Raw genomic sequence first — 17,614 nt, forward strand, 5'->3', positions numbered from 1 at the left:
GCGATTGGAGAGATACCAAATTTTAAACAGAGTGGTATAGTTCTTTACCACATCATTTATCATATACTCCCTCTGTTTCAAAATAGTTGATGTTTTGGTTAATGCACAAGAATTAAGACATACACTTTTACTTAGAATGTATCAATTAAAATATAAATAAAAACTAATTCAACCAATCATTAAAAGAACTATAAAAACATCATTGGCTACACAATCTTCAATAAACTAAAACTAATATAAAAATACCAAAACATCATGTATTTTGAAACATCAAAACTCTTCAAAACATCATCTAATTTGAAACAGAGGGAGTATGTATCATGTATGGTGTGCCACATCCGCAATATATGCCAAATTGATTTCAAACCAGCTTATTGAGCAATCTATAAGAACACAGAGATGATATTTTATTTTTTAACTTCACAGAGATGATATTTATCCCAAAATGTTGCTGCTACATAAATAAATATTCATACCAAAGGGGCAGACTTTTGTATATAACATGATTGTTTCACAGATGATAAATCTTTTTTTTTTTGACATCACCAATGATAAATCTTATGCAAACTTTTTTCATTATTTTATCTGGTGGCTATATAACAAGAGTTAAAAAAAAATCAACAAAAGTAAATGAAAACAAATATGGAAACTAAATTAATAATTGGAAAAAAGGAGGTTCATTCATTTCCTCTAACGATCACAAACTTCATGATCATCATAATATGGCATTTCTGTAACGTATATATAAAATAAAGTACACAGAGTGTGTAGGGACTACAGCAGCTTCATTACCATACATCTCTTAGATATCTTCCACTCATTTGCAGATTCTTCACAAAGCTCTCTGCTTTCGTTGAATTCATCAATCCCTGCAAAACAAAGACATTACCTAGTCAGTAAAACAGATCAGACTCTGTTTGTGATGTGATGAGAACTCATGTTTTGGGTCTCATACGAACCTGTTCTTGAGCTATTGTGTGGAGAGATCTGTGAACGTCTCTTGCCATGCCTTTAGCGTCACCGCAAACATATAAATAAGCTCCTTGAGAGATCATGTTCCAGATATCAGAAGCCTGCATTGTGATATAATTGTCAGCTCAAGAATCTGAGAAACTATGCAAAGATCTGGCTATTAAAAGCTCATACCTTGTCCATCATCTTGTGCTGTACATATTCTTTGGTTGGTCCTTCACGAGAGAAGGCTACACTTAGCTCTGAGAGTGCACCACTCTCTAGAAACCTCTGCAGCTCTTCCTCGTAGATGAAATCCTGAAAATATAATAATAAGAGTTAAAGAAACTGAACAAAAACAATGTGATAGAATTGAGTTTATTGAGAGATGGATTTATTACCATTCTACGGTTTCTGCATCCAAAGAACAACACTGATGGACCTAGTTCAGCACCAGATTCAACCAACGCAAGTCTTTCCTGAAGGAAACCTCTGAAAGGAGCCAATCCAGTCCCTGGACCGATCATGATGATAGGTACCTTGGAATCAGAAGGAAGCTTGAAGTTGGATTGCCTAACAAATATTGGTGCTGAGCAACAGTTTTCACTCTTCTCATAAGGCACAGCACTCTGTAATTACAACACAAAAGCAAAATTTCAGATTAAAATGGAAAAAAAAAAGGAGATCACAATGAGATATGTTTACCTTCATCCAAGTCGAACACACTCCCTTATGAATCCTTCCTGTTGGCATCTTCTCATAGACAAGGGCACATGTAACATGAATTCTAGTTTCAGCAATCCTAATGCAAATAAGCAAAGACAAATGGGTCAGTAAGTACCAGATACGTCTCAAGGGAGTAATTTGAAGACAAAAGACAATGAGAAGTACTCACTTGGGAGATGATGATATTGAGTAGAACCTAGGCTGCAACCTTGGAGCCACTGCAGCAAAGAAGACACCAAGTGGCGGTTTGGCTGAAGGAAACTCTGCCATCACCTCGAGTAGACTTCTTTGACTCTCTACTACCCACTTTGAATATTCATCCTGGTGTTGAAAGAATTACAATAAATATATAACAGTTTACAACGGAAGATGAAGAACAGCAGCCAGCAGAAAAGTTCATGCGCAAACCTTTCCAGCAGGTGAAGCAAGGTGTTTCAATCGCTCTGCTTCGGTAGGATCAGATGCATGAGCAGCCAAAGCAAGTAAAGCGGACTGCAGGAAAACAATTGAGTTAGAACCTCTCTGTGCAGACCAGTCCAATAATGACAAAAAAATCAAGATGTGAATCTAACCAACCTTCTTAGGAGAACTCAAAAGACATGCATATCGTGTAAGCGCTGTTCTCAAGCTGCAAGGTGGGAATGTAGGAGGAAGCGAGCTGCTGATTGGTGTTCCATCTTCTTTATCAGAGTGAAGGGAGAAATAAGTATCAGGTGACATATCCAGTAACCTAAGCGCTTCCTCTACAGTTTCCTTCAAATTATCACTCAGTACACCAACATGATCTCCAGTTTCATATCTGACACAGGAACAAAAATTCATGTTATTATTCTTCAAGTATGTTTCCTCTGATTATATACAAACAGTAAAACTCACGTTAGTCCACTTCCGGCAATATCAAATTCAAGATGAGTGCAGGAACGGTCAGACTCTGGAGTATGAAGCTCTTTTCTCACAGCAACATTTGCCCTTTAAAAGCACCAAAACAAAGCACGGATTAGAACAACCGATAAGACAAGATTATATTTTAGCAAAAAAACAAAAAACGACAAGATTATAGAGAAAACAAAACTTTGCACACCTGTAAGGATGCTGAGCATCAAACACAACATGGCCATTCCCATTGGCCAAGTTTTTCTCATTCAATGCGTCTCCAGATTTGTGGATAGAAACTCTGTACTCTAAAACAGCTGCAGTGTATGGTGTAACAGCTGTGTCACCTTCTTCCCTCAGTATTGTATCTAACTCTGGCCACAATGCTTCTCGCCTGCAAAAGATAGTAAAATTCAGCTCAGGAAACAAAAAAAAAAAAGTAGTCCAAAGCAGCAAATATAATCATAAGAAGAAGGTGATATACCAAGCGGTAAAGTCATCTTCAATACACTGGTCATCATCTCCAAGACCAACATGTACAAGACGCTGCGCACCTGTAACAAAACCACTCATCAAGTTAGAAAACAATAAATACAAAACACACCAGGAGATAAATGACAGAAATATAAAAGAAACAAACAAACCTTGTTCTACAAGGATGTCATCTACAACTTTGGCAACCTGCAACACAGATTTTACATTAAAAAAAAATCCAATATTAGCCAAGGAAACTGGAGTAAGCGTGAAAAACTTAAAAAAAAAAAAAGAAGATTCCATTTTAAAAACCTTATTAAAATGTTCATATTGTCTGTTTCCTAATCCAAACACTCCGTACTTCAAGTTCTTGAGCCATTCTCCTCTGTCATCTCCCTGTAAACACACATGCTTAAACTTCAAAAAAACAAGTAAACATAAATAAAAATAAGCCAATCAAATTTAAAAAAGAAAAGAAAAAGACAAACCTCGGTGAACCATTTGTAGAATCTGGCTGCATTGTCTGTCGGCTCACCGTCTCCATATCTACACATCATCCAAATTGTTAAAAACCAGATCAGCCAATGAATAACAACAACAAACCAGAGAAGCTAAAGAAACTAACTAACGTGGCTAAGAAGAAGAAAGCAACATCCTCTTTCTTCAACTTCTCCTCATACTCATCATCATCCGCCGCGTAATCATCCTGTTAAAGGAATCAAAATCAGAATACAAAAAAGAATCAAACTTTTTTTTAAAAAAAACGGTATAATAAATACCAAATCAACGATTTTGAATCTCGTCTTCTCGTATCTCGCTTTAGCTTCTTCTCCTAAAGCCTGTAAAAAAATCGAACTCAATCAAGCTCCCATCATCATCATCATCATCTTCAATCATTTCGAATCTCAAAAAAAAGCAACTCACTTTAGCAAACCCTTCAGCTGTTCCGGTCTGCGTACCGAAAAAGATTGTGACTTTCTTCCTCCCATCGTCGACCTCGTCCTCCTCGCGCGGCGGCTTGATCACCAGCGGCTTGAGCGTCTCGGCGCGTCTCGAGCTCCCGGAGCCGCCGTTGGATCTCCGCCACACGAGCATGACGATGCAGCCGATGAGAACGGCTATGGAGGTGGATATGATCATTGCGAATTGGCGATTCTCGATCAGCATGGAGCTCAATTCCGCGGCGACGGACTCGTATGCGGAGGCGTTCGCCGGGTCGGAGACGACGACGGGCTCGCCTTTGATGATGGCCGACATGAGATCGAAGGGAGAAGAAGAAGACGACATGGCTGAGAAGGAGAAGAAGAAGAAGATCTCTCTGCGTTTGGTTTAGGTGTGGTTTAGGTGAGAGAGAGACACTCTTATGAGAGAGAAAGTACAATGGAGAAGAAGAAGAGGAGAGATTTATAAAATACAATTATTAAAAAAAAATTCATTTTCGTGATGGGGGATGGTGGCGCTCACCAAACCAGACCGGTCAAATTGACTTACCGCGTTTTGATTTTAACCATGGTTGGTTTACGTTTTGGTCTCTCCGTGTTTTTTTTTTTTTGTTATCAAACCTACCCATTACACATGCTTTTAACATTTTTTTTATGAATTCTATACGAGTTTTTTTTTATTTATTATAAAATATTAAAAAGCTTAATAAAAAAGGTTTATTGTTGGTTGCTAATTATCGAGTTGAGGAATATACACTTTTTTATGTATGTATGCTCTCATGTTTAAGTTCTTACGAATTGTGTATGTTTGACAAAGATGAATCAAGAGAATTTAATTTTCATATAGCCCATGGTACGTAGCAATAAGCATATGGATGCTTGGACTCATGGAAAATCTTGAGCCGGTCAAGCTGTTGGTAGGTCAAATATGACGGGAAACAGTTTATGTTGTATGTAATAGTTTATATTGTATACCAGATACTATTGAGTAATGTATCATTCGAAAATACAGAGAAGTAATATTTAAAATTAAGACGTATAACGAAGTCTAGTAAGAAGGTTCATAGCGCAGACATGTTATAAGATATACGGTCAACCACTCGCATGTCAAAGTTGTTTACTGATCACCCGATCCACGACAACTATTTGGCGAGCTATTAAGTTTACAATCATTTTAGAAACCGTGAGATGATCTAAAATATAAAGTTGGTAAATAGTCTTGTGACGTTTTCCATTTTAATAATCGAATATCAAGTTATGCTGAAATCCAAATTAATGTTTGTAACATCCGCTAGCAGCTACTAGAACCAGTTCTTTTTTTACATAGACCGCGACACAATATTTAGAAACCCGACTTGGATCTCCAGTTGAACTGGTAAATCGTTGATCCAAGATAAATTTTGTTAAAAATACAATATTTAAAAACTCAATAAAACCCACAAAACCCCGCTAAAACCTAAAACTCGGTTATCGAGTGAATCATTGATCGAACTAATATATAATTTTTACTTTTTATTTTTTTTTATTTGAAGAAAATGAAAAGAACGATGATAGAGAGAATCAAAATCAGTTGATTTGATTTGGTGTTAATTTATTTTTGTTATCAATAATTTATTAATGATGTTTTGTTTTTGATTTATTTTAGATATGAAGCTTAAATTTATTATTTACATTAAATATTTAAATATTTATGAACTTTTAAGTTTTGATATTTTTGTTAGATGTCATAATTGTTAACTCATTACAAAAAAAAATAAATTGTCTAAATTTTATTTAATATTTTTATGTCAAATAAAAATAAATTATAAAAAATAAATGTTAAGTATTTTTTTAAATATCCAAATTATTATTGTATGTTTTATAAAACATTTAGAAAATACTTAAATTTAGTTTTTATATGTTTATTTTCATATCTAATAAATTATTATATAATAAATCTAATTAGGTTATTAATCTGCGATTTACCTGCGGTTGATTTAATGATCTGGTGATTCGGAAAGTCGATCCTGTTCAGCATCCGGATCAGGTTTAAAAACATTGCCAAGACATGATAATTCGCCACTTAGTTATCATCGCTTAGTTCCAAACGATGTCATTATCGTGATTGTGCCAAGGCCACTGATTACATCTCCACATAGATTCACCACTAAGAAGAAAGAAAACAAGACCAATGAAATATTACAGCACACGTGTTCTTATTTCTTTATTTGTTTCTCATTTTACATTTCTAACAAAACCGATTGATCAATAAGTGTGAACAAGATTTTCATACTACATATCACTGTATCAAAGAAGAAAATAACGACATATTTTGTTGTAATCGTCTGATCGGGAAACCAAAATTTATGATTTTGGTTGTAAAGTCTCATCCCCAAAAACATGCTAAACATGCTTAACCAAATTTTCTCTTTATGAAAACACATTAAAAAAAAATCAAAAGTGTGAACTGTGAAGTTGTATAGATTACACCTATACTTCTTAATTTCTTAATCTATAAATACAAATGCAAATAATATAATATTATTATTTTAGTTTCAGTTTTTCTTGTCATCAGACATTTTTGCTCCTTTTACAAAATGGTTATAAACAAAATTAGTTGGAGTAGATTAGAGCCTAGAGGCAATAAAAAGCCCACGTAGTGAATTGATGGGCAATAGGTTTCCAATATTTCATTGGTCGATGAGTCACAGTCAATTGTGAATCATATGAATCCAACACTTCCGCGTGGACAAAGCTTAGCCCAGTAAGCTCATCCATTCCAGCCACCGATTGATCTATAAGTGTAAACTCTTAAATTTATCATTATTTAAAATAATAGGCTCTTAGTCCCATTATAAAATTATAAATTAGGTTTGCATTGAAATTTCATCGGACATTCGCTTTCCACTTCACAATCAGAACTGGAATGAAACTTTGTGGAATCTTACAAAAATTCGCTTCCAAAACATTATAAAATATTTTATTTAATAATTTGTTGGAAACTTATGATTTTTCTTTTAAATTACACTTCTGTTTTAAAAAACACAATATTATAAATAAATAGAAGTACAGAATCATGTTTTTGTTTTATATAAAATATAAAACTTAATACTAATGAAAAAAAAAATACAAATATTAGAACTAATACTATAAATTATTTTTATGCATTGAAATTTTTATTAGGAATGTAACATATATTCAAATATATGATGTCAATTATTTATGAAATATTAAAATGATTAACATATAATTTCTTATAAACTTAATTTATGCGTATTTTCACAGTTTTGATATTAAAACATTTAAAATTATTATAAATGAATAATTTGTTCTAATCCTAGTGTTCTTGTCTTAGAAATAGATCGAACTAAAGAGAGAGAGAGAGAGAGTCGTATGACTTAGAGAGGAATGAATTGTTATTATTCAATGAGTAATGAGTTCCTTATATAGGATTACATAACTTGGAGACAAAGTCTAATAACTTGGAGTAGGGAACAAGTAACTTGGAATAGGGAACAAGTAAATCTAGAACATTCCATAATAGACATCACACAATATTCATAACACTTCCCCTTAATGTCCATTATGCGTGTAAGATGCTATCTCGTTAAAAACCGAGATTGTAATGCCATAACCGTCTAGAATTTGTAATGCGTTTGGAATACTGCCTCGTTAAAACCTTTCCATGGTAAACCCAAAAACCCAATGTGGTAAAAACGGGAAGCCATGGATAGGAAAAAGAGTACAGCCGCATTACTTCCCCTCAAGTGAACATCACTGAAGGCTTCTCAGTGATCGCATACCAATCTGCTGCATAAGCTTCTTGAGCGTGCATGTTGGTAATGCCTAAGTGAAGAGGTCGGCTGAGTTCTCGCTGGATCTGACTTGGAGTACCTTGACCTCTCCTTCTTTCTGAAGATCGTGAGTGAAGAAGAACTTGGGGAGAACATGCTTAGTCTTGTCACCCTTGATGTAACCATCTTTGAGCTGAGCTATGCAGGCCGCATTGTCTTCGTAAAGAACGGTCGGTTCGTCTTTACCATCTGTGATCCCACATGCTGTCCGAATATGGTGTGTCATGAGTCTCAACCAGACACACTCTCTGCTTGCTTCATGGATCGCCAATATATCCGAGTGATTGGATGATGTGGCTGATATAGTCTGCTTGACTGATCTCCATGAAATGGTCGTGCCTCCATATGTGAAAACATAGCCGGTTTGGGACTTAGCACTGTGTGGATCGGACTGGTAACCTGCATCAACAAAATGCTTTCATGATATTCATGGTCCATTCGGATCATATGGTTTATCTCTCTTAGATAAATTCGACCATGAATGTCTTTGTATGTCCATGATCTGTCCGGATCATGACATCATCCATAATCCATCCGGATTATGTTCTTGTCCACTATATATCTTATTCATATCCTTTGACCAAAACTCTTTATGAACTTTTAGTATATGTCCACGGTCTGTTCATGAAGTGGCTATTGTGTTATAGTTTGAAGTTTAATCAAAACTAAGCCACTTTTTGGTCAATAGGACGTTCCTCTCACTTGGATAGTTTAGGTCGGATTTAAGACCTAGAGGAACTGGTCGGAACAAGCTGGATGGGATGGATTGGTCGGGACCAATGATGATTAAGGTCGAACTAGGTCGGACATGATCCTAGTTGGTATGGTTCCCTTTGGTCGTGAATCTGATGGATTCTCAGACCATTTGATCAATCTATTCTTGGTACGTTGGATCATAGATCCCAACATTCATATACGGCTAATGATCTCTACTATAGATCATCGTAGTCTCTTCATAGCCTTTCCAAGAATCAATCATCTTAATCATCCTTTCTTTAAGTATAAACACAAGGAATATATTGACTACTATATGGACTGATCTGAAACGTTCTTATAGAACTTTCTACTAAGCATCACTTAGTCTTATCATATCGTGTGTACATACACGCATGCAGCTGCATTTCAGTCCATGAACAACGCAGGAACGATGTTGTTCTATGAGAACTTCTTTCTCATTTCTCAAGGTATCTTATGTTACCTTTATATCCAGTGATATATCCAATGTCTACTACATCTTTCTTAGATGTCCAGATCTTTATTAATTTCGATATTGGGTAGTAGCATTCACCACCTAGGAATTTATTTCCTTGTTCCTTAGTCCCTGTGAGTATCCTTGTGTGATCAAGCCATTCCTTTTGAATGTTTTATGTAGCAACATATACGACCACTTGTATGTATTTTCATGTTCTACTGCTCACGATTTTCTTTTCCTCACAAGACTCATCTGTTCACTGGTTAGATGGCGTCTATCTTATGTATTTGGCCAATACGCCCATCTCATACATTCTTTGGGTTTAACTCCACGTCCCATTTTATTCTCTATGAGTACTCTTACGTGGGTTAGTGATCCTCGCATATCTCTTATGCTCAAGTGCTTTCTCTTTATCACTTATGAGTGTGTGTATGTGTCGACACTTTATATATTATGTTCCCTCGCGTTCTTTCGCGTTCTAGACATGATACAATCGATTGAGATTTTATTATTATCAGGATCATTGAATACTTTGTAGTTTGCAAGGCTACATTGTATGATACCTGTACCTTAGGACCGGCCGGTCTTATCTCATTGTCTAGTATGGTTTCTCTTTCATGAACCCGGATCTATCATTATGAGCACCTTAACTTTTTCTATCCGTGGTTCATTATATATGGAACATTCTGGTCTATCTTCTATAGACTTTTACAGCAACTTGATTATGTCTCTACTAGGACATTTATATAGTGGTGCTAAGCTGGTATGACTTAGTCATTCTTTCGGGTCTGTCTGGCTATCATTCTTTCTTTGTTTATGGACGTCCAGTACATATATATCTGGTCCGAGGATCTTTGCCAAGACTTGGATGGTTAAAACCATTCCACTTTTACTTTCTATTTACCAGCTTATAGCTTTCTCCATGATGTTGGATAGTCGGATTCATCTTGTATGTAATCCGTGTACCTTGGCCACAATATGATCACCTTTGTTTGGCTCATGGTCTCATTGAATTCGTGGGAGAAAGATCATGTTCTCTTATCCAACATATATTCCCGATTTTCATCTCATCCTTAGTTGAGGTATTCCATCCTAGATGGCACATAGGTATGTGGTGGTTTATACATAAAGTCTTAGGATGGTCTATATCTGGATTATGACCCTTTATCATCTTTAGACGGGAATATCTATGCTCACTTTATATGGCCTGATGTATCTTATTTTTCATACATGTATTCTTGTGGTGTACTCAAGCTTATAGACTTTTGAAGTCTCAACCTTATAGGTTATGCCTTATACGGCCAAGCTATAATGCCTTATGGCCTTCGGCCAGGCTTATCATGTTTGGGTTTTTATAGTATGGTCATGGACCACACGAAGTGTTTATTCTCCCCCTCATGAACATGCTATAAAATACGTTTGTTTGTCCTCACTTAAACGTAATGCTTGGACGGCCAGCATGGTTTTAGACCATGATACACGAATTTGTGGTCTGGTCATGATCACGGATTTTGTCCTCACTACCCTCATGATCAGATTATACTTTCGTGTTACTTGGAACAATGAAGCCTACTGAGTTTCCCTTGTGTACATGTTTCACAACGTGAGATCTTATGGGATAACTCTTTGTGCCTTAATAATCAAGTTCGGACCAGGATGGCTAATCCGGTCATGCCATAAAGTGTATAAATTCGTTGGTGAACCTTACTGGTTACCTAGGCTTTTATGCCTTATCACACTGATCCTTAGCATAGTATTAGATCAGTAGGGAGAATGTAGTCTCGACCTCTTTTATATGTATGCCTTTGGCGATTTTCATAAGCTAAAGGAACATTTCCTTTTTCTTTGCTTTGCCCATTGGTTTATTATTGAAACCATTTTGATGTGGCTTGTAATGCCATTTCGACCTTTACTCCCTCCTCGGCCATGATTGGATCTACAACCACGGTTACTGTGGTATCCTTGTCCACGGCCAGTGGGGATTTTGGGTCTCTCTCAATGGGTCTTAGGTGATAAATTTCGTGCCTCTTAAGGCCATGCCTTAGGCGTGGTGGTCTAGACATACTCTTCTCGAGTTTTCATTCTCATTTGTCAATCAAAAATATTTTTCAAGCAAATCAATCAATGAAGATAAAAGAAAAACTTTTATTAATGCTATGAAATTTTGAATGACAAAACACCAAATCATAAGTATGAAGTCAGAATGTTTAAAGGCTTTAGACAATGGTCTAGCCGGCCACTCCATCTGTCACTTTGGACGTGGCTCCCATGGATTCTTCATCATCACTATCTGCCTCATAGCCGCTCATATCATCTTTCATCTGATTCATCTGTTCATTTTGAGATAAGTATAAGAACAGATCGTTGTATGTGGTGAAACCTTTATCTCGATAGGTTAGTTGTAGGAATAGATCTTTTGGATCTGCTGTGGAGAAAACTTTTTCAAGTAATTTCTCCTCTGTCAACTTTTCACCATAAAACATCAGTGTATGAGCTACTTTAGATAGAGCATAATTGTATTTTTCCACGGACCCAAAGTCCCGGAAACTGAGGCTCATCCACTCATGCCTTGCCTTTGGTAATATCACCTTAGTGTATCTGGACTTTAACTCTTTCCAAAGGCATCGAGGGCTTTGTATATCTTGGTACTGATTTCTCAGTTCCACATTGAGATGATGGCGCATTACTGTTAATGCCTTATATTTCTCATTCTCGGTTCCATGATCATCCTTGATGATACATTCACTAAGACCTTCTATCGTTAGTATAACCGAGATATTTATTGTCCATCTTAGATAGTTCTCTCCAGAGATATCTAGGGTATCATAGTCCATGGGTTGGAATCTCAACATCTGAACTCATATCAAAATGATTTAAGTGTTAGTACATACAATTTCTGATGCCATTGGCTATCCAAGAAATAAAAGGCACTCGGCCAGTATGTAAACAATAAGCCATACGGCTTGTGTGTATAATCAATGCCTTTCGGCCACTCATGATCACACGGTCATCTTTGCGTGATCAATGCCTTACGGCTATTATTCAATCAGGATCACACGGCCAGCAAACAAATAAGAGGGCCACACGGCCAGTTTGCATTCTTTTAGAAATTTATTTTCTCATAACTCATCAATCTCTTAATCAACTTGTTTGATTTATAAATCCCTTGAAAATAGTGGGATGGACGAGTGCATGGTTTAGCCATACCATATGGTATGCTACATCGACCCATGCGGTTTAATGGTCTAGTAGTACCATTCTGTACACATCCTCGACCAAATAAAACGGATCGTGATTTAGCTGCACTGTGGTGCGCATCATCCATCACCGGTGATTGTGGATCACTGTGGATCATCGAGGATCACCGTGGATCACCTTGGATCACTGATCATCGTAGATCATCGCGGATCATCGAAGATCATCATGGATCATAGATCAACGCGGATCATCGTGGATGATCACCGTGAATCACGGGTGAAAAATCTAGTTGCACCTGAGGGTGAACATCATCGACCATTGATTTTATTTTATGGTCTAATCGTACTTAAGAGTACGTATCATCGACCTTTACTTCATATGGTCTAGTCATACCTATTGGTATGCATCATTGACCTAAAAGAAAATCATGGTCTAGCCACACTATGGTGTGCATCATCGACCAAAAGATGTGGAAAACATTAACCTTATGTTTTGTTTGGACATATAGCGTGTCATCCTTAAAGGGGTATCACTTGTTGTCCATACAAAACGAAAGTCATGTAATCACATGCTTTATATTTTAGGGTTTAGGGTTTCTTAAAATCGGATTTAAACTTTAAGGATTAGGGTTTAAAATTCAAATCTGATTTTAGGATTAGGTTAAACATTGACCTTAAGTTTTGTTTGGACATATAGCGTGTCATCCTTAAAGGGGTATCACTTGTTGTCCATACAAAACTAAAGTCATGTAAAACTATTAAGGGTTTAGGGTTTTGATTTTAAAATAAAACAAGAACTAAAATCAACCAAATCAAATCGCAAAACCTTTTAAAATCGGATTTAAGATGAAGAGAAGTTTGAAATCCGAATTGCTTGAACCACAAGTAAAGATTAGGATTCTTGAGATCTTACCTTAATCTTTGCCGATTCTTCTCCTGGTTCCTTTCTTAGAAACCTTAATCAATCAAGCAAAGAAAAGATTCAAAGTATGATTAGTTTAAGATCTAAGAAACAACTGAATGTAAAAGATCTTAGAGATAGAAGTGGTTGGCGGCGGCTAGGGTTTATGATGATCTCCGAGTTTGGTTGATCTTGGAGCAGGATCGTGCTGATAACGTGTTCTAATCCTAGTGTTCTTGTCTTAGAAATAGATCGAACTAAAGAGAGAGAGAGAGAGAGAGAGAGAGAGAGTCGTATGACTTAGAGAGGAATGAATTGTTATTATTCAATGAGTAATGAGTTCCTTATATAGGATTACATAACTTGGAGACAAAGTCTAATAACTTGGAGTAGGGAACAAGTAACTTGGAGTAGGGAACAAGTAAATCTAGAACATTCCATAATAGACATCACACAATATTCATAACATAATTTATTATTTTTAGTTTGAATCATATAATTTTTAGTCATAAATTTTATAATTTATTGATATTTTCATTTATGCGTTCCGGTTCAATTTCACGTAACATAGTTTATAAACTCACTTTTATAAATATTTTGTCCAGAAACGATCCCCAAAATTACTAGTTTATTATATTTTTATTGAAAATGCTAGTTTCTAATGGGCTGTACATTACATAACCATACAATTTCGAGACTTGTGTATTAACTTGGGCTTTTGAGCTTTTGAGGTGAGGCAAATACTTGGGCATTGGAAAAAGAGTCTCAAACATCAATTTTTTTCTGAAGATTGTAGGAATAACAAGAGCAAGTTCATCAGGCTGGTTGGGCCTTAATTGTTTTCTTTAGAAGTAGGCCTAGATTTCGTAGGCGTGCAAGGCCTCACAAAATGTTTATGGTTAAGCGAGGGAAGTATCAATTCATACTTACAAATCGATTGATTTTGTTGTCTCAATAAAAATACAATAAGAGAACTCAAACTGTAATACAATAACAAAGCAGCAGATACTCTAGCAAAATATTTAAACTCCAAACTTTTCTGTCTGTATCGTCCTCATTGTCTTGTTTACAACCTCTATGAGAATAACATTTCTTCTCCATATTAATATAAGATATGAAGTAACGCTTTAGGAAATTAAAATGGATTAGGAAAAAAAGAGATGATCATCTGCCCTTTCCGCACATAGATAATCTTCTTTGCGACCTTCCTTTTCTGTAACTTTGTGTTATGTTATGTGTCGATTTGTTGCCGAGAAAGCAATAAACTAAAGATCACTGAGAATTCACGACAGTTTGCTATAGAAATCTGACTTTCTTTAATTTTAATTTATTATATGCATTTATTAGTAATGTGGCATGTTTCGGTTGGTGCGATTTCTTTAAATTGCCATAAAAGCGCTACAAAGTGCATGATTATGTTGATCGGATGGACCATATATGTACCCATTTACAAGTCTGTGCCCCTTTTGTGATAAAGTTTTAATTATTAAGCTGAAGAATTTGGTGTAAGCATATTTTATACACTCTTCTTCAAAACAATCAAAAGAGAAAAAAAGAACAAACTTCCGCCTTTCAAGTTTCTACCGACGTAAGTAAACTATTAAGTGTGTGTTATGCCAAAACACACGCCACTTATGAAATCTATGATGATTGTATATTCAATCAAAACAATTTCACACCTCCGACTTTGGTATGACGAAACCACTAGCCTGATATAATAAACCCACTAGGCTATATTCACTACGTTTCCTATTTTAATATAATGATATGTTCGTTCAAAAAATGATGATAGTACGTAGTGAGATAAAAAAAACTCAAAATCATATATAATATATATCAATCTGCCCCTTACCTTTGCAGGACCTATGCGAGAAGATTTAATAATAAATTTAGATGTATGTTATCACTTATCAAGTATGATGTTGTGTAAAATTGAATTGTCTTGTTCCAACTCTTTAAAATTAACAAGGTCATGCTGATCGTAAATAGGCTCAACCAGAGATGTTCTTGAGACTAATAATTAATAAAAACCAGTCTGATCTAAACTTAATAAAGCCGGCTCGGATTCGTGTTCTGTCTTTTGATACATATAGAACCAGATATCCCTCTAGTGTAATAGAATACTATGCTTCATTTGATGTTACATACGATGAAAACTATTTTTCAACATAATATTATATCTTGTTCAGTTTAAAAATAATAAAAATATTATAGCTTGCTCAAAGACTAAATATTAGTATGAAACGTAAATGATATTTCTAGCTCTCTTTTCGTACTTACCCCATGCGATGATTTATGATTTTTGTGGTAAAGCAGTCACAACTCACAAGCAAACCCTTATTAGGGACCACATGGGCTGATGACATTAAAATTGTCATACTTTAATGTTTTTCCTTTATATGTTTTGCTGCCACTTGCCAATCCATAGTATTTGATTCTTCCACCATTAGTCTAACCATTTTCTCGCACATATATGATCTTTAACTTGTGAAATCCAGCTCGTAATGTTGTACTGAACATACATTCATAAGTATTAAATTAACTGTAGTAAAAGTTTAGACTTATTTCGATCGTATGTTTTTTATAACTACATAATGTTTTGGATTTAAATTAGGCGAAAACGGCTGTTTCAAACTTTCAACTCACGACTGTGCAAGCCGAGCATATACTACTTCATTAATAGGTACTCTCGCTAGAGCATGATTATCCCAAGATATTTAGGGATTGCTTAGCCATTTTTTATTAATAAAAAGAGGAAAGAGAAGATGAAGAAGAAGCAAGTGCTTAATTAAGCACTAAAAGTGATGTTGCTTACACTGTACAAGAGAAAAAAAAGCATCACATTGTATTTTTTCTAAGCACCTCAACCTAAGCAATTTAGGGATAATGATGCTCTTAGGCGTCGATTAATAAATGTAATTGATTGTTTCATGTGTTTTGCCTTTATTGTAATAGATGAGCCAAGATTACTTTATATATGACGATACAAGTACGCAGTTACATTTTAGACTTTTAGTACCAATAAATCGAACAATTACAGTTTCTAGACAGTTCACTTTTTTTTTTTTTGGGCAAAATTTCTAGACAGTTCTTTGTTTCTTGTTTTCCTCTCGTATTAAGCAGTCAACTGTTTTTCTACCATTAATAACGATGGAGAGACTGTTATATTTAAATAGTCTATTTTATTTGATGTAATTTTATTTGATGTAATTTCAAACTCATAATTGTCAATGAAAATATATGAGTTTTGGAAGTCATAAGTTTCATTTGCGTTGAAAAGGGTTTACTCGCATACTTTTTTTAATAAAAGATTACATGATTTAATACAACACTTGAAGAATGTATGGACATACAAATCCAAAACCTGTTAATCATATATTATATAAGTCTGCGACTATGCCAGGCGTGCATTCACAAGACAAGAAACCAAGAAAATAGATCAGGTATCTTTTCATTTTCGCGAAAGACTAAAACATTACTTATATTAACGGTTAGTCGTTTATTATAAGTTAAACTAGATCTTAACCCGTCCAATTTTTATGATATATATAAAATTTTGAAAACCAAAAAGTTAATGGGTACAATTTTTACTACTTTAGTTTATTGTGGTAAATAATATTAGAAACTGATTCGCGCATCCACATTGATATTGAGCTGGTTTTTGTTTTTATGATATATATAAACATTTCAAGACTTTAAATTGGTTGAACGAAATTGTATTGCTTATTGTTTATTATTTAAACTTTTTATTTCGTAATTGTCACCAAAAGCAACAACCTTGAAGTGTTCAACGAATCTCTATTCTATTTTCGTGGAGATTAAGTGTTGGACTTTGGTTTAAATGAGAAGATTCCCACGCAAAATCTTCCAAAATTTTAGGAATAAATATGTATATATTTTTTGATAAATAATTATGATGAATTTACAGTATTTACAAACTTAAAAAACTAACATTTAACGATTTCAGTTTTACTACTTTTGTTTATTGTTTAAACTATGTATTTCAGCTCTGTATTGTGTTATAAAGGCGTTTGTAACCCGTAAACACAGTAGTAAGAATTTTACAAATATTTATACTTTTGTAATTAAATAATTCTTTTACTTAACAATGGTGTTTCACTCTTAAATACACATAATAACTCATGAGGTGAATCACTTATAATAGTTATACTGTATTTTTTAAATTATATATCAAGAAATTTTGTGAAAAGTGTTTAAAATATATGAAAACAGAAAATATCATACAAATATATATTTATATAAATAAATTACATTTTGTTCTTTATTTATTCAAAAATCCCTTCAAAAGAAACTATAAATAATTTTATAATTTTCTTTAACAAATTTATAACAATCATATAAACCCAAAAATAATGTTAATTGTACTTTGGGCCATAATAATCTATGATTCAAATTAAGCTCATTATTATTTTTCTTAATATACTACTATCTATTTATCCAAACAATATTATATTTTTTACTATTATCTATGTTTCCAAACAAAAGCTTAAAGTATTTTCTACTTT

General features: G+C 34.6%; 1 protein-coding gene across 1 annotated transcript; it reads right to left on the reverse strand.

Annotated features, from left to right (window-relative positions):
• Positions 1-631: 631 nt before the first annotated feature.
• On the reverse strand, positions 632-4,408 carry LOC108855852 (NADPH--cytochrome P450 reductase 2). The gene is made up of 17 exons (XM_018629766.2): positions 3,949-4,408; positions 3,804-3,863; positions 3,654-3,730; positions 3,513-3,570; positions 3,337-3,420; positions 3,195-3,231; positions 3,035-3,104; positions 2,759-2,944; positions 2,554-2,646; positions 2,254-2,476; positions 2,086-2,169; positions 1,847-1,998; positions 1,657-1,753; positions 1,353-1,580; positions 1,147-1,269; positions 960-1,073; positions 632-869 (listed from the first exon to the last, which is right to left on the reverse strand). Exons 1-17 carry the CDS (start codon positions 4,309-4,311, stop codon positions 789-791), a joined length of 2,130 nt encoding a protein of 709 aa, XP_018485268.1. The 5' UTR covers positions 4,312-4,408; the 3' UTR covers positions 632-788.
• Positions 4,409-17,614: the final 13,206 nt, after the last annotated feature.

The sequence above is a fragment of the Raphanus sativus genome, chromosome 4 (genome assembly GCF_000801105.2).
Source record: "Raphanus sativus cultivar WK10039 chromosome 4, ASM80110v3, whole genome shotgun sequence".
Classification (NCBI taxonomy): domain Eukaryota; kingdom Viridiplantae; phylum Streptophyta; class Magnoliopsida; order Brassicales; family Brassicaceae; genus Raphanus; species Raphanus sativus.